The sequence below is a fragment of the Delphinapterus leucas genome, chromosome 12 (genome assembly GCF_059928025.1).
Source record: "Delphinapterus leucas isolate spDelLeu-1000000601 "Yukka" chromosome 12, BTC_Dleu_Yukka2, whole genome shotgun sequence".
NCBI classification, from domain to species: domain Eukaryota; kingdom Metazoa; phylum Chordata; class Mammalia; order Artiodactyla; family Monodontidae; genus Delphinapterus; species Delphinapterus leucas.
Window position 1 is genome coordinate 88,854,864 of NC_143140.1, and position 22,883 is coordinate 88,877,746.

Here is a 22,883-nt window from a genome sequence, read left to right on the forward strand (position 1 = left end):
AGTTTTCCCAGCACCACTTATTGAAGAGGCTGTCTTTCCTCCATCATATGTTCTTGCCTCCTTTTTTATAAATTAGGTGACCATATGTGCATGGGTTTATCTCTGGGCTTTCTATCCTGTACCACTGATCTATATTTCTGGTTTTGTGCCAGTACCATACTGTCTTGATTACTGTAGCTTTGTAGTATAGTTTGAAGTCAGGGAGCCTGATTCCTCCAGCTCTGTTTTTCTTTCTGAAGATTGCTTTGGCTATTCGGGGTCTTTTGTGTTTCCATACAAATTGTAAACTTTTTTGTTCTAATTCTGTGAAGAATGCCATTGGTAGCTTGATAGGGATTGCATTGAATCTGTAGATTGCTTTGGGTAGTAGAGTCATTTTCACAATATTGATTCTTCCAATCCAAGAACATAGTATATTTCTCCATCTGTTTATGTCATCTTTGATTTCTTTCATCAGCGTATTACAGTTTTCTGAGTACAAGTCTTTCGCCTCCTTAGGTAGGTTTATTCCTAGGTATTTTATTCTTTTCATCGCAATGGTAAATGGGATTGTTTCCTTAATTTCTCTTTCTGATTTTTTGTTGTTAGCGTATAGGAATGCAAGAGATTTCTGTGCATTAATTTTGTATCTTGCAACCTTACCAAATTCATTGATTAATTCTAGTAGGTTTCTGGTGGCATTTTTAGGATTTTCTATATATAGTATCATGTTATCTGCAAACAGTGACAGTTTTACTTCTTCTTTCCCAATTTGTATTCCTTCTATTTCTTTTTCTTCTCTAATTGCAATGGCTAGGACTTCCAAAACTATTGTTGAATAAGAGTGCCGAGAGTGGACATGCTTGTCTTCTTCCTGATCTTAGTGGAAATGCTTTCAGTTTTTCACCATTGACAATGATGTTTGCTGTGGGTTTGTCATATATGGTTTTTATTATGTTGAGGTAGTTTCCCTCTATGCCCATTTTGTGGAGAGTTTTTATCATAAATGCGTGTTGAATTTTGTCAAAAGTTTTTTCTGCGTCTATTGAGATGATCATATGGTTTTTATTCCTTAGTTAATATGGTGTATCACATTGACTGATTTGCATATATTGAGGAATCCTTGCATCCCTGGGATAAATCCCACTTGATCATGGTGTATGATCCTTTTAATATGCTGTTGGACTCAGTTTGCAAGTATTTTGTTCAGGATTTTTCATCTATATTCATCAGTGATATTGGCCTATAATTTTCTTTTTTTGTGATATCTTTTTCTGGTTTTGGTATCAGGGTGATGGTGGCTTCATAGAATGAGTTTGGGAGTGTTCCTCCCTCTGCAATTTTTTGGAAGAGTTTGGGAAGGATGGGTGTTAGCTCTTCTCTAAATGTTTGATAGAATTTGCCTGTGAAGCCATCTGGTCCTGGACTTTTGTTTGTTGGAAGATTTTTAATTGCAGTTTCAATTTCATTTCTTGTGATAGGTCTGTTTATAGTTTCTAATTCTTCCTGGTTCAGTCTTGGAAAATTGTACCTTTCCAAGAATTTGTCCATTTCTTCATAGTCGTCCATTTTATTGGCATATAGTTGTTTGTAGTAGTTTCTTATAATCCTTTGTATTTCTGCAGTGTCAGTTGTGATTTCTCCTTTTTCATTTCTAATTTTATTGATTTGCATCCTCTCCCTTTTTTTCTTGATGAGTCTGGCTAAGGGTTTATCAATTTTGTTTATCTTCTCAAAGAACCAGCTTTTAGTTTTATTGATCTTTGCTTCTATTTCATTTATTTATGCTCTGATCTTTGTGATTTCTTTCCTTTACTGACTTTGGGTTTTCTTTGTTCTTCTTTCTCTAGTTGCTTTAGGTGTAGGGTTAGATTGTTTGTTTGAGATTTTTCTTGTTTCTTGAGGTGAGATTGAATTGCTTTAAACTTCCCTCTTAGAACTGCTTTTGCTGCATCCCATAGGGTCATTGTGTTTTTGTTGTCATTTGTTTCTGTGTGTCTTTTAATTTCTTCTTTGATTTCTTCAGTTATCTCTTGGTTATTTAGTAGCACACTGTTCAGCCTCCATGTATTTGTGGTTTTTACAATTTTTTTCCTGTAATTGATTTCCAATCTCTTAGCATTGTGGTCATAAAAGATACTTGATACAATTTCAGTTTTCTTAAATTTTCTGAGCCTTGGTATGTGACCCAAATTGTGATCTATACTAGTGGATGTTCTGTGTGCACTTGAGAAGAAAGTGTATTCTACCACTTTCAGGTAGAAAGGTCTATAAATATCAATTAAATCTCTCTGGTCTGTTGTGTCACTTAAAGCTTGTGTTTCCTTATTTTCTGTTTGGATGATCTGTCCATTGGTGTAAGTGGGGGTGTTAAAGTCCCCTACTATTATTGTGTTACTTTTGATTTCCCCTTTCATGGTTGTTAGCATTTGCCTTATGTGTTGAGGTGCTCCTATGTTGGCTGCATAAACATTTATAATTGTTATATCCTCTTCTTGGATTGATCCCTTGATCGTTATGTAGTGCCCTTCCTTATCTCTTGTAACAGTCTTAAAGTCTATTTTATCTGATATGCATATTGCTACTTCAGCTTTCTTTTGATTTTCATTTGCATAGAATATCTTTTTCTATCCCTTCACTTCTAGTCTGTATGTGTCCCTAGGTCTGAAGTGGGTCTCTTGTAGATAGCATATATACGGGTCATGCTTTTGTATCCATCCATTCAGCTAGTCTATGTCTTTTGGTTGGGACATTTAGTCCATTTACATTCAAGGCTATTATCAATATGTTGTTCCTATTACCATTTTCTTAATTGTTTTGGGTTTGTTTTTGTGGGTCTTTTTCTTGTGTTTCCTGCCTAGAGAAGTTTCTTTAGCATTTGTTGTAAAGCTAATTTGGTGGTGCTGGATTCGCTTAGCTTTTGCTTGTCTGAAGAGCTTTTGATTTCTCCATCGAATCTGAATGAGATCCTTGCTGGGTAGAGTAATCTTGGTTGTAGGTTTTCTCTTTCATCGCTTTAAGGATATCCTGCCACCCGCTTCTGGCCTGCAGAGTTTCTGCTGAAAAATCAGCTGATAACCTTATGGGGATTCCTTTGTATGTTATTTTTTGTTTTTTCCTTGCTGCTTTTAATGTTTTTGCTTTGAATTTAATTTTTGTTAGTTTTATTAATATGTGTCTTGGTGTGTTTCTCCTAGAGTTTATACTGTGTGGGACTCTGTGTGCTGCTTCCTGGACTTGGGTGACTATTTCCTTTCCCATGTCTGTGAAGTTTTCCACTATAATCTCTTCAGATGTTTCCTCAGAGTCTTTCTTTTTCTCTGCTTTTTCTGGGACCCCTGTAATTCTAATGTTGTTGCTTTTAGTGTTGTCCCAGAGGTCTCTGAGATTGTCTCCAGTTCTTTTCATTCTTTTTTCTTTATTCTGCTCCTTGGCAGTTATTTCCACCGTTTTGTCTTCCAGCTCACGTACTTGTTCTTCTGCCTCTGTTATTCTGTTATTGATTCCTTCAGTGTATTTTTCAGTTCACTTATTGTGTTGTTCATCTCTGTTTGTTTGTTCTTTAGCTCTTCTAGATCTTTCTTAAGCATTTCTTGTATTGTCTCAATCCGTGCCTCCATTCTGTTTCCGAGATTCTGGATCATCTTTACTGTCATTACTCTGAATTCTTTTTCTGGTAGATTGCCTATTTCCTCTTCATTTATTTGGTCTTGTGGGTTTTTACCTTGCTCCTTCATCTGTGATATATTATTTTGCTGTCTCTTTTTTTGTTTTTGTTTTTTTATGAGTGGGATTGTGTTCCTGTCTTACTGGTTGTTTGGCCTGAGGCTTCCAACACTGGAGTTTGTAGGCTGTTGGGTAGAGCTGGGTCTTCGTGCTGAGATGAGGACCTCTGGGAGACCTCACTCTGATGAATATTCCCTGGGGTCTGAAGTTCTCTGTTTGTCCAGTAGTTGAGACTCAGAGCTCCCACTGCTGGAGCTTTGGCCTGACCCCCGGCTTGTGAACCAAGATCCTGCAACCCGTGAGAGGTGGCAAAAAAAAGAACGATAACAAAGTAAAAAATACAGTTAGACTAGGAAACTAACAGATATGTGAGAAAAAATATAAAAATAAAAATATAGGTGAAACAACAACTGGAAGGTAAAAAGGAACCACAATAGTTAAAAAAAAAAAAAAAAAAGAGAAAAAAAAAAGGTGGAAAAGGCCTTGGCTGTGGAGGGTGGGGCCTTAGCAGGGGCAAGGTTTGGGTGGTGGGCGGGGCCTGTGTTTAGTACCCACAGGGCTGGAAAAGGCCCTGGGGGGTGTAGGGGGTGGGGCTCAGGCTCAAGGAACAGAAGGGGCCCAGGCGTGCCTCCCACCCCTGGTCTCATAGGGTGGGGGACCCCACCTGGGAGCCCAGCAGCCTTCCTGGGTTTGAGTGGGTGGGGCAAACGCCCTTGCTCCTTTCCCGCTCCTCTGGTCCTGGAGAGCCGCCTCCCTGCTGCCTCTCCTGTTCTCTCCTGGCCTCCCTCCTATGTCCCCAGGATCAACCCAGCCTGGAGGGGACCTCTGAGGGTGTAGGGCCCGGTCTGGGAGCTGGGCAGACTTCCCCGGCCGATTGGGCAGGGGAAACGCTGGGCCTGCTCCCTGCTGATCGGAGCCCCTGGGGGTCCCTTCAGGCATGGGAACCCCTCCCCACCTCAGCCACCCCTCAGGGGCGCCGGTCCTGTCGGGTCTCCACTTCTCCAACCCCCTCAGCCCCCCACGTCCTACCAGTTTGGTCGGGGGTTCTTCCCGTCCCCTTAGGTGTCAGGGTCCCCCACCAGCGTCCAGCAGGCGCCTTAGTTGTGGGGAGATGCGAACTCTGCGTATTCCTGCACTGCTATCTTGGCTCCACCCCCGGCCCTCCCCCCGCCCCCGCGCGCCCAGTGATGTTTCTGATTTCACTTGATTTTTGTCACCATGACATGTACTGATAAGTGTTGATTTCATTCTTATTTAGCAATACCAGTTACCAGTTCTGAGATCATATGTCTTCTTTTTATTCCAACTTTGGGGCACACTGGACTATTAATGGGTGTCCTGAGGTAGTACCTTCTAGAACTGAGACAAAGGGGACACATCTCATACAGGGGTGGGCTGCAAAATATATGAGACAGGCTGTTGGTCCTCATGCCGTCTCAGCAGCTGGGCACATGATGATAAGTTTAAGAATCTTTAAGAAAGAAGTTGAAGTAGCTGATGGGGTGAGTACATGGGCCTCCCTGAAGGGCTGTGAAGAGGAAGTGCCATCCTCTGAGCTCATCAGGCCAGGGGTCTCTGCACGTCATTGATCCCGTGGTTAGTCTATAAGATGGCAGCCTTGAGCGAGAGGAGGACTGATTCTGGTCTCTACAGGGGCACGTGACGGAGCCAGTCGTCCAATAGGCCAGGCACACTTGGTCTTGTGTTTGTTCAGCATGTGTGATGCACCGTGTCTGTGTTGACCAGCCTGGGTCTTCCTGAACTGATCCTTGTTGAACTGGCTGCTTCTCGAGCAGGTCTCCTTACCCAGAAGCTGACCTATGAGAATGGGGTGTTGAAGATGAACTACACCGGTGGGGACACCTGCCATAAGGTGTACCAGCGCTCCACGACCGTCATCTTCTACTGTGACCGCAGCACCCAGGCGGTGAGTGTGCTCAACGCAGCAGGGGGCCGCTTCGCCCTCACCCCTTTGCCTTTGTCTTTACAAAGTGAATCTGCTTTTACATCTCATAAAACTTCCTGGTTGCTCTGTTCACACCTTGATCAGTCTGTGTAGAGTGTAATGAGCAGGCCCATCCCTTACTATTTACATCCTTAAAGCACCGCCTATCTGACGTGTCCCGTTTCACGGACACGTCTCTCCACTTCCGCAGCCGGTGTTTCTCCAGGAGACTTCTGACTGCTCCTACTTGTTCGAGTGGCACACGCAGTATGCCTGCCCGCCCTTCGACCTGACCGAGTGCTCATTCAAGTAAGTCGATGCGGGTGTTGACCCTGGGGCAGTCAGGTTTACTTGATAATATTTTGCTTTAATAGTTAGTGGCCGGGGGCTTCCCTGGTGGCGCAGTGGTTGAGAGTCTGCCTGCCGATGCAGGGGACATGGGTTCGTGTCCTGGTCCGGGAAGATCCCACATGCCACGGAGCGGCTGGGCCCGTGAGCCATGGCTGCTGAGCCTGTGCGTCCGGAGCCTGTGCTCCGCAACGGGAGAGGCCACAACAGTGAAAGGCCCGCGTACTGCAAAAAAAAAAAAAAAAAAAAAGTTAGTGGCTGGGGGACTTCCTTGGTGGCACAGTGGCTAAGGCTCCATGCTCCCAATGCAGGGGGCCTGGGTTCGATCCCTGGCCAGGGAACTAGATCCCACATGCATGCTGTGACTAAGAGTTTACATGCCACAACTAAGGAGCCCACATGCAGCAACTAAGACCCAGCACAACCAAATAAATAAATAAATATTAAAAAAAAAAAAATTAGTGGCCGAGCAGGGGACAGGATTAGATTAGTCAGGTGATTTCTCTAAGCCTTAATTCCTGAATGTTAAACTGAGGAGTTGGATTAGGGTAACTGCTAAATCCTTCACGATTTTCATATTCTTTGATTACCTTGTGTTAAGGTACAGGGAAGTGACTGGAGTTGAAACAGGAAACCTTGTATGATTCATGGGTGTGAGTGGATTGGAGTGACCAGGGTGTCCCCTGGCCTCTGCTCTTCCCTGGATGCTGCCTGTGTCTGGTGAAAAAGACGTGGAGAGGGAGATGGTGGGAGCTGCATGGTGGGGTGTGTGTGTGTGTGTGTGTGTGTGTGTGTGTGTGTGTGTGTGTGTGTGTGTGTGTGTGTGTGTGTGTGTGTGTGTGTGTGTGTGTGTGTGTGTGTGTGTGTGTGTGTGCGCGCGCGCGCACCAGGGGCCGACACCCACCCTGCAGGTTCTCAGCTGCCATCACCGGTTCCTTTGTCCTGTTACCAGTGGCTCAAGTAGGCTCCTGAAATGAGGTGATTGGCAGCTCCTGAGATAAGGTGGAGGTCTTCATTGTGTGTGAATTTCATCAGCGTCACCCTCAGAACTGTTACAAAATACACATCTTGGGTTCCATCCCTGGAGATTTTGGTTTCTACACATTTGGTCTACACATTTCTGGATATTTAAGGGACATGCTGACGTTTCTGTTGCATGAGGACCCAGCCTGAAAAGAATCACTGAGTTACAGCATTCCGTCCTGGGGAAAAATTAATCATTTCCCTGTTACCTTCCAGTTTTTATCCTTAATTGAAGAATCAGTTAAAATGAAAGCTTATGCGTGTATATTGTATGAATTCATAAGTGTAGAAAACTGTGTCAGATGAAGTAAGCTTCCCCCACCTCAGCCTCATCCCACTTTTTACCGTGTCTTCTTGTAGTTCTGTCTGGAGCCTTGCATGACTAAATGATCAATATACCCGTGCTTGTCAACCTCAAATGGTATCGGTCGACTCTGTCTTCAGACACCAGAAATGTAATTCTGGTCTCCTCTCCCCTCTCCCCTGCCCCGCGTTCATTAGTTCCATTTTTATTTCCTCTTCTGGCTGCCTTTAGAATATGGGATGATACGCTCTAAGCTCTATTTCTTGTTTCATCACCTTTAGACATCTCTTGACTTCCCGCTAAGTAAGATGAGGGCCTCGGATGCTGCCTGTCCTTCAGCCGCTCCTCCCACTGCCTCAGTGCCAGCAGGCTGTCGCTGGTGCATTGCCAAGGTTTAGAACATGTGTCTCCGGCTGGGTAACTCTAATGGTCTTACCTGCTTTATTCAGAGGGTGGTTCTAAAGAATCAGAAACTAATAAGCGGCGTTTGCAGCATTGCATAAACATCATTTGCTGCAAGATCACACGGTCTGATTGGATCTGCAGAGAGACGACGTCACCTTGTGTCTCTTAGCTTCCTCTTAACTGAAGGAAGATAGGCTTAGTGTTTAGGTCAGAAGATTCCCGTTTCTTCTATTTCCGAAGTTGCGCCAAAAAATCATTCCGCATTTAGTTTGCTTAATACTTGGGACATAGCTACCTCGACTAGGTTTTAAATCTTGGCATTTTACGTAGTCTTTCTCTTTTATTGTTGACAGAATAATATGCCTTCCCATTGTATCTCAGACTGTCAGGGCTCTTCACGATGCTGTGTCTACGAATAATCACCGTTCTTCTTCAGGAAGGTCTCAGTTCGGATTTGGGCCGTGTGTTTTCTGCTCTTTGATCAGAGCTCATTTGGGGATCACTCCTGGCTTGGATCCGCTGCTTCTTGGATTTCGCGCCCTTTGTCTTGGCTTCCTTTTTCGTTTTGTTAGAGTGTATCCTCCTATACTTTAGAGAGGTTGGATGGGAGAGAACCCATGCGTTGTCTGAAAATGCCCATAACTTGCTCTTAAATCTGATTGGCTGTAGTAGGATTACAGATTCAAATTAATTTCCCCTCAGTTTTGAAGGCATTGTCCCATTTCCTACAAGAACTGTGTATGTTTGGTGGAAAAGTTAATTGCTCATCTTCTGTTTTCGTGTTTTTACTCCATTCTGGAATATTTTCAGAACTTGAGAAAATCAGCTATCCTTTGGAGGTTTTTATTTGGAATTTCAAATAAAGTCCTTCTCATCATCTCTGAGGATACTAATGATATTTTTTTTTGTTTCTTTTTAAAAAAATCTCATCATGCATTCCCTGAATTATAATTCATTTTCTTTTAATGGTTGCCTTAAACACGTATTTCTGATTTAATGGAAAGCTACAGTTAGTAACTATACCCCTCTCTCCAACAATAAAATAACGTACAGTGTTGCAGCCCCAACTCTCTCCCCATCTCCATGCTATTGTGGTCGAGTGCTTTTGTTCTGACGTGTTTTCTTACCTCTTGAATAAGTCATTATTGTGATGTTTAAAAATATCCATTGGTTGCTTGACTATATAAATTTCTTCTTTTGAAGAGGAAAAGAAATGTCTCTCTTTCTTTGGCTTACTCTTCCTCTTTGCATTTTACCCCTTGCTTTTGACTCAATTCTCTTTCTTTAAGTATCTGTTTAGTATAATGCTGTGCATAGTGCTGGTTTGCAAACTATTTGCTTCTGGTCTCTGATGGGGTGAAGAGCTGTGTCACCTTGCACCAGGGACAGTGGAGGAACCAGTGTCCATTACTGGTTCATCTTGTGGCGCTGGCTCCTTCCACGGTTGCTGACTGGTCCTGGGTACAAATCGCACGGTGAGTCACACTGCTTGCTGGTTCGAACAGAGACTCTGTCGAGTTAAATATTGGTCTTTACTTGAAAAGGCTTAGTTTTATTGTCACTAGCTTGGCACAGAATTCCAGGTGAGCACTTTTTGTGTGTGTGTCAGCACTTTGAAGGTCATCTACCATCTTCCGGTGCTTAGTATTGCTGTTAGAGAATCTGCCCCCGCCCGTCCTGTTTTCATTCCTTTGTAGATAACCTACCTTTTCTGTGTATTTTCTCTCGTATTTGTTCTGCAGTCTCAGTCTGTTTTGTTAGGTATGGCTTTGTTATTTATGTTGCTTGGAAGTTGATGCTTTCTAAGTTAAAGATGAATGTCTGTTATTCACTTAGGAATATTTGCAGTGATTGTAGATTTGAAGGTTGCCTCTAACCTATTCTGTTTCTTTTCTTCTGGGACTTGTAGTAATATCTTAGGCTTTCCTATTCTATCCACCATGTCTTTTACTTTTTATTTTTTTTTAATTTTAAAAAAATTTATTTTTTCATTTATTTATTTTTGGCTGTGTTGCGTCTTTGTTGCTGCATGCGAGCTTTCTCCAGTTGTGGTGGGCGAGGGCTACTCTTCGTTTGTTGCGGTGCACGGGCTTCTCATTGCAGTGGCTTCTCTTGTTGAGGAGCACGGGCTCTAGGCATGTGGACTCAGTAGTTGTGGCGCATGGGCTTAGTTGCTCCGTGGCATGTGGGATCTTCCTGGACCAGGGCTCGAACCCCTGTCCCCTGCATTGGCAGGCGGATTCTTAACCACTGTGCCACCAGGGAAGCCCTCACCATGTCTTTTAGATATCTTATTTATCTGTTTCTGGACTGTATTCTGTTTGCTTAGACCTATTTCCAACTTAGTGATTCTCTTATCAGCTGATTTAACTTGCTGTTTTGACTGTTCCCTTTTTAATTTTCATGACTGTCCTTTTCATGTAGGAGTTCTGTTTGGTACTCTTTCTGTTTTAAAACTTATTTTAGAAACAGTTTATTATTTTTTTTAACTTAAAAAAGTTTTTAATTTATTCTGGCTGCGTTGGGTCTTAGCTGCGGCACACGGGATCTTTGTTGTGGCATGCGGGCTTCTCTTCAGTTGTGGCGCTCGGTAGTTGCGGCGCGCAGGCTTAGTTGCCCCACAGGGCATGTAGGATCTTAGTTCCCCAACCAGGGATGGAACCCACGTCCCCTGCATTGGAAGGTGGATTCTTAACCACTGGACCACCAGGGAAGTCCCTGTTGGCACTCTAATTCATCATTTCTTCCCTCCATTCTACCCCCCCTTCTTTTATTATAGTTTCAATTTCTTCTTTTAGGTCTTTAACCATTTACAATAAGTCTCTATCAGATGGTCTATTATATGAAGTTCTTAAGGACCTGCTCTTGCAAATAAATACCTGTGTCTCCCACATAGGCTGGTATCAATGCCAGCTCCATCCTTTCGCTCTCATCCCATTTATGGTCCGTCAACTTTCAAAATGCCTAGAGTTCTATCTTCCGGAAGCACCTCCCTGCCCTGTTTCAGGCCATCTTCATCTCGCCCCTGCATCGCCGCAGTGGCCCCTCAGGGGTCCCCTGACCCACGCTGGGCTAGTCCTGCACAGTGATTACAGTGGCCCTGTTAGACTGTAAGTCGGCCCAGGCTGTTGCTGCGACCCCTCAGTGCAGTGAAGCCCCTGTCTCTGCTGGCTGGAACGCTCCATGTGATGCTACGCTCAGCCCCTGCTGTGTCACTCCTCGTGTCTGCTCTGCTCCAGCCACATGGGGCTCCTTGCTTTCCTGTGAGCGCACCGGGCTCTCTGCACCTCAGGCCCTTTGCTCCCGCTGCTGCCTCTGCCTGTGCTGCGCTTTGCCGGGTCCCCGCGTGACCGGCTCTCCCGCGTCTTTCTGAGTTTATTCAGAGGTGGCCTCCTCAGGAAGGCCTTCTGCAGCCATTGTCTAAAATCTCACCTCCTCTTTCCCCTCCCAAACCTCATACCCACCTCCCTGCCTTTTTCCCCTCTTCTCTCTAATTGCCATCTGACGTCTGTACGTTTTACAATATTACCTTGTGACTTCTGCAGACTTAATAAAATGGGCGATTTTTATCTCTCCTTCAACACAGTAGCCCCAGTTGGCATGTAGTTTTTGAATGAATGGGTGATTCACGGGTGATTCACAGTCAGTCCCCTCTGATGTGCTGAGGTTACCGCCTGGTGAAGTGGCATCTGTGGCTGTCCTGTCTCCACCTGGGTCTGGCGCCCTGCAGAGGGAGTGTTTGTCTTGCTTACCATTAACTCTGCACCTGGCGTAGGGCTGGCTCTCGGCGTTTGTCCCTACTTGGGGTTCATGCAGTAAGTAAACCGTTACCTGAGCAGGTCAACATCAGCCTGGTTTATTTCAGTGACTGTTGGTGTCCTCCAGCTTGGACAGGGCTGCCCGGGCTGCCCTGGGCGCTGCGTGTCTTAGCTGTCTGTGTACCCTTGTCTTCTCACCGGCCTGAGCAGGACAGGTGCTTACTCTTAGCTTTTTTTGGTTAATACATAATTTTGTTGAGCTAAGGCTTGACATTTCCTGAACTCAAGCTGTGTTGTTGCTGGTTCCGCCTGGATCTGGGAGAGTCCAGTGTCGAGTTCTGTCCCTGGCAGGGTCTGATTCCCAGGGTGTCGGGCGTAGACTCTGCCTTTATACTGATCCTTTGCAGACGGAGCGCTAGCCTCCGTTAGAGTCCAGCCGAACCTCACCGTGGTGCTTTCTTTCCTTCAGAGACGGGGCTGGGAACACCTTTGATCTCTCATCCCTGTCGAGGTACAGTGACAACTGGGAAGCCGTCACGAGGACGGGAGCCACTGAGCACTACCTCATCAACGTGTGCAAGTCTCTGGCTCCGCAGGCCGGCTCGGGTGAGTGATGTCTCTGGCGGAGGTGCTCATGGCTTGTAGTGAATTTATGGGTGCAGAGGAAGTAAGAACGGATTCTTCGATGGCGCATTGCTCTCTGACACATGAGTGGTTTTGCCAAGAAGCAGCAGGAGGAATTATCTGAGGGTCTTGATGACCCATCCCTGGCGTGGTCCAGGATAAATCAGTGCTGAAGGCTCTGTTGGGAGCGTTGTAACCATTGTTTGAACGTGGGGAGCTGGAGGGTAGGTAGAAATAATCACCGTGGCAGGTAATTCTTAGCCAGGGCAGGAGATAGGAGGGTGGGAAATGGAGTTCTGGGTATGTGCCCTCTGTATTCATTGAGAGCAGAGTGGGTGGGGTCTTGTTAGGATACACCCAGACCCTTGGTGCCAGTGATGAGGCTAGAACTCAGTTGTGCCCGTGCAACTGGGAGCAGCAACCCACGGAGACCTTGGTGCCATCCACGGCCCCCTGGGATCCTGGGGACGAAACTTGTCCCGTTTTCTTGGAGTTTTATGCAGCCTCACTGAGGCAGCCTCTTGTCTGGCTCAACTCAAACTGGGCACTGTTGCTGTCTTTTTTTTTTTTTTTTTAAAAACAAAAACCCCAGAAAGTTATTTTTCTCCTCTGCATGGTTGAGGCCATGGCCCACTTCCCCTTGCTTTGTATGCTGGCTAGATTGGTGACGCCGAGGCTCTTATTAATCCACGAAGTGGGACTCGTTCTTTACCCAGGGCAGATGACTCAGACATTTCGGGGACTGGGAGATTGGCACAGTTCTTGGTGACTTCTTAAAGTAAGATAGCACGTGAATAGAGGCCATTTAAAATGTTCCACGGGCGTAATCTAGGTGTTTCAGCTTCATCTCATTTGGGGATCAGAAATAATTGAGGCTGTTCTGCCTTGAATTCCCCCCACACCCCATGCTCACCCCCAACCCATCTGTGGTACAACGGCGTTTCATGGAGTGAGAACTCATGGTGTCATTGGCGTCTGACTTAATGAGAGAAATCATTTATATTTTGAGGTAATTGTTAGAATCAACTGTGTCACGTGCCGGACGTTACGTCCCTTGTTAAGTCCTAGACTGGACAGGGGCTGACGGTCACTCTTAATTGTCTCTGCTTGTGCTGCAGAGCCGTGCCCTCCAGAGGCGGCCGTGTGTCTGCTGGGTGGCTCCAAGCCCGTGAACCTGGGCAGAGTGAGGGATGGCCCTCAGGGGAGCGAGGGCATGACTCTCCTGAGGTACGTCGATGGTGACCCGTGTCCGGACCAGATCCGGAAGAAGTCAACCACCATCCGCTTCTCGTGCAGCGAGAGCCAAGTCGTAAGTGACGCAGCTGTCTCGGCCCCAGTGCGAGTCCAGGGTCAGCGAGACTGATGTCTCACTTCCTGGGATGTGAGTTGAAGAGCTCAGGGTGACCCAGCCTAACAAAGGGCGTGGGCGGCGCGGCTTGGGCCCATGGTCCCGGGGTGTCCACCCTGGCAGTTCTTGTTCCAGAATTTGGTGGTTCTCTTTGGAGTTTGACTCAGATCCCTGAAGGCCGCAGAGAGAACTGGTATTTGGTAACCTGCCCTTGTCTTCATGGAGGCACTTGGGTAAAGCAGAAGGTCGGGCAGACCCGGTTCCAAGGTCGCTCTTCCACTTCCTGGCCGTGGACCTCGGTCACTTAACCTCCCTAAACGGGGCACCTGTTACCAGCACGAGCTTGGCCTGTCCTGCCAGATCGCCATGAGGTTAGAGAGAGGAGGCGTGAAGCGCCGGGCACTGTTTCTGGCATGTGGTTGGTGCGTGGTAACTGGGTTCTCGTCTCATCTCTGGATGATTCCTTCCCTGACGGGTTGGTACATGCAGTGCAGCAGGTGGGGGCTGAATTAATGGTTTCTCTGGACTGTGTTTTCACCGCGGGAGCATCTCTGCCACGGAGATTAAGGTGCAGCCTGTGTGCTGTCTTGTAAGATTCGGGAGTGAGGTCAGGCTGGCCCAGTGCACTGCATCCTCAGTGTCAGGACAGAGCACCACTGTCCAGCTGCGTGTGGCCAGCTGTGGTGGGAGGAGCCTGAGGTCTGCCCCCCTTGACGGGGTGGCAGCTGAGGTTCCGCCTCAGGAGGCTGTGCAGAGGCTGAGCCTGGACCCCTGTGCTGCTGGGGTCCGGACTCTTGGGCCCCCATAGACTAGCTCAGCTGTGTATCTGAGGAGAGAGGCTCACGGCAGAGCAAGACAGCTGCTTGGTCCGTGGAGGGCTCTGCACGCGGGTGCCGGGGGCTGGTTTATCTGGGAAGGAGGGCGCTGCTGCACGAATCTTACCCTTTTACCCTCGCCGTGTGGACGAGACACGTCTGAGAGGCAGGGAGCCTTAGCCCAGGTGGTGGAGGGATTAGTTAGTTCATGACTAGTTCCCCCTGAGGGTCTTCCTGTTATGTCCATCATAACAGATGTTGGTTCCGTTTTTCAGGACATTATCATTTATTTCCTCATTCGTGCCTCACAGTAGCCCTTTGAGCATCCTTCGCCACCCTGTCCCCGACCCCACCTTAAAAGCCTTAGCTGTAGGAAAACGTCCCTGCCCCCCGAGTGGATTTCCGGCTCTGTCTCACCCTGTGTGTGTCAAGCCCCCAGGGGTATCTCAGGAGCAAACCCTGACCCTTTGCTTCTCCCCAGTCTGCCCTCGTCCCGTGAAGACACCGAGACGGGTGTGTCACGGGCTTGTGGTGCGTCACAGGGGAGCTCCTGCTTGGCGCCAGTGGGCGCTGTTACCTGCATCAGGCGCGCACCCTGTCAGCAGCTGTCTGCCCTTCGCTTGTTTCTAGAACTCCAGGCCCATGTTCCTCAGTGCCGTAGAGGACTGCGAGTACACCTTTTCCTGGCCTACGGCCGCTGCCTGCCCTGTGAAGAGCAACGTGCACGACGACTGCCAGGTCACCAACCCCTCCACAGGTGAGGGCCGCTGCCGGCCACCCATCCCCACACCCTCAACACACACACACACAGGTACACACGCATACACGCGCACACACACGTGGGCACACGCGCACGTGCATCCACGTGCGCGTGTGCACGCGAGCGGTGAGAGACCCAGTGTGAGGCTGGGGGGCAGGCACCCCGGGCAGCAGCATCCTGTCTGTGGCTGCGCGTTTGGCCTTTTCTGCTGGATCTGCCCGGTCCTGTTGACTTGTGGTTCTTCAGCGGAGAAGAGACTAAGCACCTCCCTGAAAGCCGTGCTCCCCGTAACTCCTGTTTCTGGGGTGCTGGTCCCAAGCTTTAGGCTGGCGGAGCTGGAGTCAGTCTCCCGGTCCTTTCAGAGGAGACGTGGGGCAACGAGGAAACCACAGGATCTCAGCTCTGGGGCCCGGAAAGGTTTGGGGCTGGGTCACTGGCAGCGGGAGGGATGCCGACGGGCCCTCCCAACCCCACTGGAATCGCCGTGGCCGCTGTGGCCCAGGCGCAGGAGGACGCCCTGGGTACTTTCTGGCTGTCAGGAAGGTTTTGGGGACCGCGTCAGTGAAGGGGGGCAGTGACACGTGACAAGGAATCAGGAGGCCCGATGGCCGGCAGGATCTGTGTGTGAGCGCCGGTGATGGGTCACGGTGTCCCCATCCTTTCCCCCGAGCAGGACACTTGTTTGACCTGAGCTCTCTAAGCGGCAGGGCCGGGTACACTGCCGCCTACAGTGAGAAGGGGCTGGTCTACCTCAGCGTGTGCGGGGACAACGAGAACTGCGCCCCTGGTGTAGGTGAGTGTGTGTGGCCCGCCCTCCCGGCCCCGAGGTCGGCCTCGGCCTCCGCGTCCCTCCGGCGAAGAGGTCAGATGCCTTCCTTCATCGGCAGCAGTGGGCTGGTAGGGGTGTGGGGGCTTCGTGGCCACGTGATGGGATACTAGATGTGTAACGTTTGCTAAAACCACACGGGACCCTCCAGAGTGTTAGCTGTGAATTTCAAAGTCTGGTTCTGCAGAAAGTTCTCATCGGAAAGCGAGTGGTTTGAATCCGTAATTGTGTGTTTTCCACTCTCCCTTCTGTGTTTGGGACAGGGGCCTGCTTCGGACAGACCAGGATCAGCGTGGGCAAGGCGAACAAGAGGCTGAAGTACGTGGACCAGGTCTTACAGCTGGTGTACGAGGATGGCTCCCCCTGTCCTTCCAAGACCGGCCTGAGCTACAAGAGCGTGATCAGCTTCGTGTGCAGGCCCGAGGCCGGGCCCACTAACAGGCCCGTGCTCATCTCCCTGGACAAGCAGACGTGCACACTCTTCTTTTACTGGCACACGCCCCTGGCCTGCGAGCAGGTGGTGAGTCGGGCTGGGCACGTGCGGCACGGCCCACCCAGGGGCCCTGCTCCACCTCTCCTGTGACTCCCTCGGGCCCCCAGCCTGTCTCACCCACTCCTGGGGCCCCCAGTCATACTTGGTTCAAAGTGCCCGATGTTAGGTAACCAAGCATTTGGGGGCACTGCTTCCACCCTTCGTGCTTTTTTGGATCAGCTTATATTGTCGTGGGTGACTTGGTGGTCGGGAACACGTATTGCACACACCAACGAGGCGTGTTTCCTGCTTGACAGACGGAATGTTCGGTGAGGAACGGCAGCTCCATCATCGACTTGTCCCCCCTCATCCACCGCACCGGGGGGTACGAAGCGTACGATGAGAGCGAGGACGACGCCTCTGACACCAGCCCTGACTTCTACATCAACGTCTGCCAGCCGCTGAACCCCATGCACGGGGTGCCTTGTCCCGCCGGCACTGCTGTGTGCAAGGTTCCCATCGACGGCGCCCCCGTAGTGAGTAGGGAACCAAGGGCGGAGACCATCCTGCGAGATTTTTAACAACCTCCTTCATGCCGTGTTTCTGGCTTTCACTGGAGACTTTTCAGGCAGAAAGAATGGGGAAATGAGCCAGGACTACGTGAGTCTGAGTCCACTAGGGGAGGCGGGCTGTAAGGAATCGTGCATCGAGCTGTCGGCGGATGAGGGTAGTCGGCAGTTATGGGAGAAAACGTAGACACACACGTGTAGACACACCGTTTAGTATCAGGTCAGAAGGCTCAAGGATGTCGATGGAACTTGGTTTCTTGGCTTACACGCGGGTCTTGTGTCATTGAAACGCTTGTGAAGTGCAAGCAGGTTCTTTGGTAAATGAGTTGTAATTAAGGGTATAAGCTGCTTTGCTAATAGCCAAGTATTCTGCCTTCCGTTATAGATTTGGAACTCTAAACCTTGTCTCCATGAGTTGTATTCATGCTTTGTCAAATTCTTGGTATGTTTTATTTGAAATGCATTTCAAAAGTGGTGTGTTTCTCTGCATTCTTTAAACAGTGAGTCCTGTCATGAGGTATCTAGATGTCCTTCTAAAAAATGGATGTTGGCTGTGGTGTTGGTGGGGAGAGATGTTGGGAGGGGTGGGGAAGTTGGCTGTGTTATGAACTTGACAGAGGCGTAGCTACGTGACAAGTGCAGGGCCTGGAGCAACCAGATGTTGGCAGGAAGTGCTGTGGTGTCAGCCTTTCTAGTGGTGCAGGGGGGAGCCTTGGTGTGAACCACTTGCTTACAGATCCAGTCTGCTTTTTCCATCTGGCTACTTTTTCTCAGATTTAAAAAAACGCAGGAAGTTCTCTAATTAGAGAACTAATTAGAGTGTTGTGTCATTGTGGACCTAACATGCCCCACAGTGGTGACCAAAGCACGTTGTGGCTTCATTCACACACACATACTCATCTCACACACACACTCACACGATCATCACATGCGCACACACACTCGTCACACCCTCATCTCACACTCGTCACACTCACCACACACACACTCACACACGCACAGTCATCACACACACTGTTCCTGGCCGGGCACTTTCCTTTCCCTTGCGTGTTCATTTGCTCGAAAACACTTGCTGAGCAGCCAGTGTGTGCCAGGGGCTGTGCGAAGCCGCAGAAGATGGCGGGGAGTGAGTAAGCGTGTGCTCAGTGCCCCCTGAGGCCACGCTGTGGGCACCACCGAGGAAGCAGCTGTCCCGGCGCAGTGCTGGGCAGGATGAGACGGGCATCGTTGGGGCAGCCACGTGGGCTCCTGCTTCCCACCAACCGGAGCCGGAGACTGTGCAGCCACCCCGGTGTAACTGGGGAGAGGGAGAGAAATTCCTGTTGCCTGGAATCGTCAAAAATTGACCCTGAGTAGAAGTAGAACCATTGTTATTAATGTAGGACCGAAACTGATAACCACTCTGGCAAACTGAGGTTTCTTTGTGGTGCCTTACTGTCAGGACGTTTCAAGTGAGCTGCCAATTGACCCAGTGTCTTTAGGTGCTACTCATCTTTGAAACAGATGGCATGTAACTTTTGCAATTCTCTGCTAGCCGTTTCTCCACTAACTTGGGGAAAAATTACTTTTCTGAAACATTGCTTTTTTCTTTGTTTAGGATATTGGTCGAGTCACAGGACCTCCGATACTCAATCCCATAGCTAACGAAGTTTACTTGAACTTTGAAAGTACTACTCCTTGTCTGGTGAACAAGCGTTTCAACTACACCTCGCTGATCGCCTTTCATTGTAAGAGGGGTGTGAGCATGGTAAGTGAGCGCCTGCTTACAAGGTAGGCGCCAAAGTGTGGGTCGATGAACCAGAGCTGGAAACCCATAAAATCTGTTTCGGACCAAGAGTGCCTGTATTCACAACGCCTGTCTTGCATCATGTGGTATGCCAGTGGTGCATGGAGTAACTTAAAGCCATTAATTTAACAATAAGTAAGCCCACCCTGAGTTACCAGGGCAGATTTTGCTCACAGAGGCCTGTGGTAATTTAAAAATGTGAAACACTTGAGCATAGAAGCGGCCTTCACCTTTGCCTAGCGATATACAAAAGTGTCAACTTTAGTTTTTTTTAAAAAAAATTACAACATTACTGATCTTATTCGCAAGTCAGATGTTGTGGCAGCTGTAATCAGTCAGGACATAATCCAAACTTTGGAAGTTGGCAAACGAAAGAAGACCTCTGGAATCAAAATAGCTACAACAAATTCGTACAACCTGCTTTTAAGGAGGCCATTGATTTTTGTTTTACATGCATTTAAAAAACAGAACTGGTTTCCATTTAAAAAAAAGTGCTATTTTATAAAGAGTTTTGCATTAGTTTTCTCTCGACCTCGCTCTGAGAATGGGAGATAAATTGGTAGATTGTGGCCCCTGTTTTGCACTGACTCAGAAGGGCCGCCTGGTGTCACATGGCTGTGCAGGGGCAGCTGGGCGCCCACCCACTGCTCCAGTGGAGAACTCTTTGCTCCAGGCAGCCTAGCTTTCGGGCCCTTACCTGTGCTTCTGAAATCTCTAAAACTCCAAAAGCTTACAATCCTTTGATGTGAGTGGACTGGGGCTACTTATGGTCTGTATTTGTCACAGCTAACGTGAATATGTAGAAGTGTTAATGTACTTGATTACAGGACCGTGTGTGTGTGTGTGTGTGTGTGTGTGTGTGTGTGTGTAAGAAACGCATATCCTTAACTGCCTCTGAAAACCCTGAAGGTGATGAATTCTAAGGCTCTTGTGGCTGAAGGAGTGCAAGTAAAGGTCGTGGTTCTGTAACATGGAATCTCAGTAAGATGACATTCTGATTCCCTGGCCTATAGCAGGTTTGTGAGGGAGGGGGGGCTGTGGCTGCCACAGATGGGTGACTGGACAGTGGCAGGAAGTGGCCTGGCAGCAGCCTGCTGAGGAGGAACAGACAGTACCGTCATTGAGAGAAGGGGGAGAAACAAACCATTGCTTTCTGGGGCCTCTGCATATAGAGCCCCACAGCTCCCAGACAGACCTTTCCCTGTTCAGAGACTGTTGGGTGTGAGGATAATCCTGAGTGATCAAGGCGAGGGAAGCCGTGACCGTCGGCTCCCTTGTCTCTGCAAGTGGGGGCGTCTGGACACACGTCCGCAGGTACCCCTGGACTTGCGCTGGTCTCGGAGCAGCGGTGCGCTGAGAGCGATCGGTAATTTGGGGTTTTAGAAACGGTATCTCACGCTGCGTGTGCAGTCAAGTTTGGAAAGATTTTCAAGGAGATTTTATTTCCCTGTTTTTTATCTTTGGAGATATTTTATTCACTTACATTTATAGAAAAACAGATTTTCAGCTACAGCTAAAAATGAAATCCCTCATCTGTTTTTGCGGCTGTTGCTGAATGAGGGAGGGAGAAAGCACCTTGATTTGTATTTATTTATGATACTTGGCCTGTGGAATGTCTTGCCAGGTCACTTCTCTGCCTTGCTGTAAACACCCTCAGTTTCCAGAGTCGGTGGAGCAGAGATGCATATACAGAATCACCTGCCTCCGTCCTTTGCGGCGGGGAGGGTCTTGGTTTCACACGCTTCTCTGTCACGGCGTTTAAAGATCCCTTCCTTTCTGCCTTTGAGCTGGTAGCGTGGAGCATTGAGACGCTGTCCCTCTCTAGGTGCAGGGCCACAGCCTAGGGGCAGCGAGGAGCTGGGGCGTGGGCAGGCCTGCCTCGCAGTGCTGGAGGGCAGTGCTGCTTCCTTGCCGCTGGCAAGGACGATGGCTCCCTCCTCTTGGAGAGAGGCCACCGTGGGTCACCCCGAGCCCCTGGCGGTCTGGAGGCAGCGCAGGAGCCCGCAGCCCCCGGGCAGGTGTCTCTGGCACTTGGCGGGGGAACAGGGAGGACGCTGTGCTTATTAACCCGCGTGGGTTCAAGCCCGAGCCCTTCCTTAAAACAGGGGACTCCGAAGCTGCTGAGGACCAGCGACTGCGACTTCGTGTTCGAGTGGGAGACCCCACTGGTGTGTCCTGACGAGGTGAAGGCAGAGGGCTGCTCCCTGACGGATGAGCAGCTGCACTACAGCTTCAACCTGTCCACCCTCTCCAAGAGCACCTTCAAGGTAGTGCTGCTCCCCCGGCGCCCGCCATCTCGGGGCCGCCGCCTGGGTTCTTTCTGACGCTCGCTTGCATTTCGCAGCGTGGCACGTGTGATCATTGGAGGACATGTGGCCACGAGGCAGTGCGTGGCCGGGGGTGACCTTACCTGTCCCGGGTGGGGCTCGGACGGTGTGCAAACCAATCGCGGCTCACACCTGAGACGAGCGTCGCAGTCAGAGCGATTCTTTGTTTTGGAGGGTTCCGCGGCCCGGTGAGGGGGCAGGGGGGCTCTTCATGTCGCAGATGGAGAGCAGGTGGCCGCTCGTGTGTGACCGCATGTGGACACGTGTGTGACCACGTGCCCGTAAGGGGCGAGGCCGGCAGAGGCCACGTGGACCCTCTCTGTCTCCAGCGTGACCACAGAGGTGCCGGGGGGAGGGAGCTGTGGGCCTCCCGACTCGAACACGTTTGGGTGTGTAGGGGGCTGGTCCGGTCCCGGCCTGAGCGCTGTGGACCGTTCGTTACGTGTCTGGGGCCGTGGCCTACGTCCCTGTGATGTAGGCATTGCTAAGTCGTATGGCCGTGGACCGAGCCCGCGAGATCCCCTGCCTCCCAGGGGACGGCAGCTGGTGAGCAGTGAGCTCCGAGTTGTGTGCCCAGGTGCCAGCGGCCTGGCTGCTGTAACAGAGACCGTGCCTGGGTGCAGGCCCTCCTGACAGGTGCGCAGCAGGTGTGGCCTGCAGAGGCTGGGCGGTAAGGGAGGCACCTTCGGTCAGGCTGCGGCCACTCTGCCCTCAGCTCTGAGTCCTCGGCGCTCCCAGGTTACAGGCGGGAGACGCGGGCTTCGGGAAGGGGGGGCGAGCTGGCTGGGGTCTCGCAGCTGCCGCCCCCCACGGGCCCGCGGGAGCACGGCCAGCAGGGCTGCCACCAGAGGGCAGGGCCTCGGTGTGGTAGGCGCCCAGAGAGTGGACAGGGCGTCGCCCTTTGGAGGGGGTCAGGGCTCCAGAGGAAGAGGTGAGTGCCAAGGCACCAGGGCACAGCCTGCGGACACAGCCGCCGCTTGCCGGCACGCGCCCGCCTCCCGCAGCGCTGGCCCCCTGCACCTGGAGACCCCTCACAGCCGCGGGGTGATGTCTCTCCAGGTGACCCGAGACTCGCGCACCTACAGCGTCGGGGTGTGCACCGCGGCTGCGGGCCTGGACCAAGGAGGCTGCAAGGACGGAAGCGTCTGTCTGCTCTCCGGGAGCAAGGGGGTGTCTTTCGGGAGGCTGGCGTCGATGAGACTGGACTACAGGCACCAGGATGAAGCTGTCATTTTAAGTTACGCCAACGGAGATAATTGTCCTCCAGGTAAATCTTTGCAGGGGGGTGAATTTTACGTTCCCAGGAAACATGAAAGCAGACCTGGCAGGAGGAGAGAGCTGAGGGATGATGCTGTAGGTGCTGCGAGCACCGGGACCTTGGCTCAGACCGTGGGACGATCCATCTAACAGCCCTAGGTGTGAGCCCTCAGGCCCTCGAACTGCTTCACGTTGTGGCCGGGAGGCCTGGCAGTCCCCACGTTGGCTGAGGGTGACCATTTCTATGGGGAATCCTCGTTTGAGGTGACGGCGCCTGGTAAGGCACAGCCAACGTGGTGCTGATAATCAGGGTTACGCAGACTTCTTCTCTTTCCAGAAACTGAAGAAGGCGACCCGTGTGTGTTCCCCTTCGTGTTCAATGGGAAGAGCTATGAGGAGTGTGTTCTGGAGGGCAGGGCCAGGCTCTGGTGTGCGACCACCGCAAACTACGACAGAGACCACGAGTGGGGCTTTTGCAGACACTGTAAGTGGGAGAGCGCCAGGTCCCAGCCAGGCCAGTGAGGTAGCCTTGTACCCATTGGAGGCCTGCTTTGTGCTCAGATCTTTCTGGACGTCCAAGTAAACGGCAGTGATTCTGTTGCATATAATCT

At 49.9% G+C, this 22,883-nt stretch overlaps 1 protein-coding gene across 1 annotated transcript in view; it reads left to right on the forward strand.

Moving 5' to 3' along the window:
* Window positions 1-22,883, forward strand: part of IGF2R (insulin like growth factor 2 receptor) — a 110,275-nt gene that overhangs the window by 72,895 nt on the left and 14,497 nt on the right. Inside the window, exons 28-39 of the mRNA XM_022560660.3 lie at window positions 5,502-5,632; window positions 5,862-5,959; window positions 11,958-12,094; window positions 13,231-13,421; window positions 14,906-15,032; window positions 15,709-15,828; window positions 16,125-16,381; window positions 16,651-16,869; window positions 18,500-18,649; window positions 20,794-20,955; window positions 22,075-22,282; window positions 22,610-22,756. Coding sequence (XP_022416368.1) covers window positions 5,502-5,632; window positions 5,862-5,959; window positions 11,958-12,094; window positions 13,231-13,421; window positions 14,906-15,032; window positions 15,709-15,828; window positions 16,125-16,381; window positions 16,651-16,869; window positions 18,500-18,649; window positions 20,794-20,955; window positions 22,075-22,282; window positions 22,610-22,756 — 1,947 coding nt within the window. The remainder of the gene's footprint in view (window positions 1-5,501; window positions 5,633-5,861; window positions 5,960-11,957; window positions 12,095-13,230; window positions 13,422-14,905; window positions 15,033-15,708; window positions 15,829-16,124; window positions 16,382-16,650; window positions 16,870-18,499; window positions 18,650-20,793; window positions 20,956-22,074; window positions 22,283-22,609; window positions 22,757-22,883) is intronic.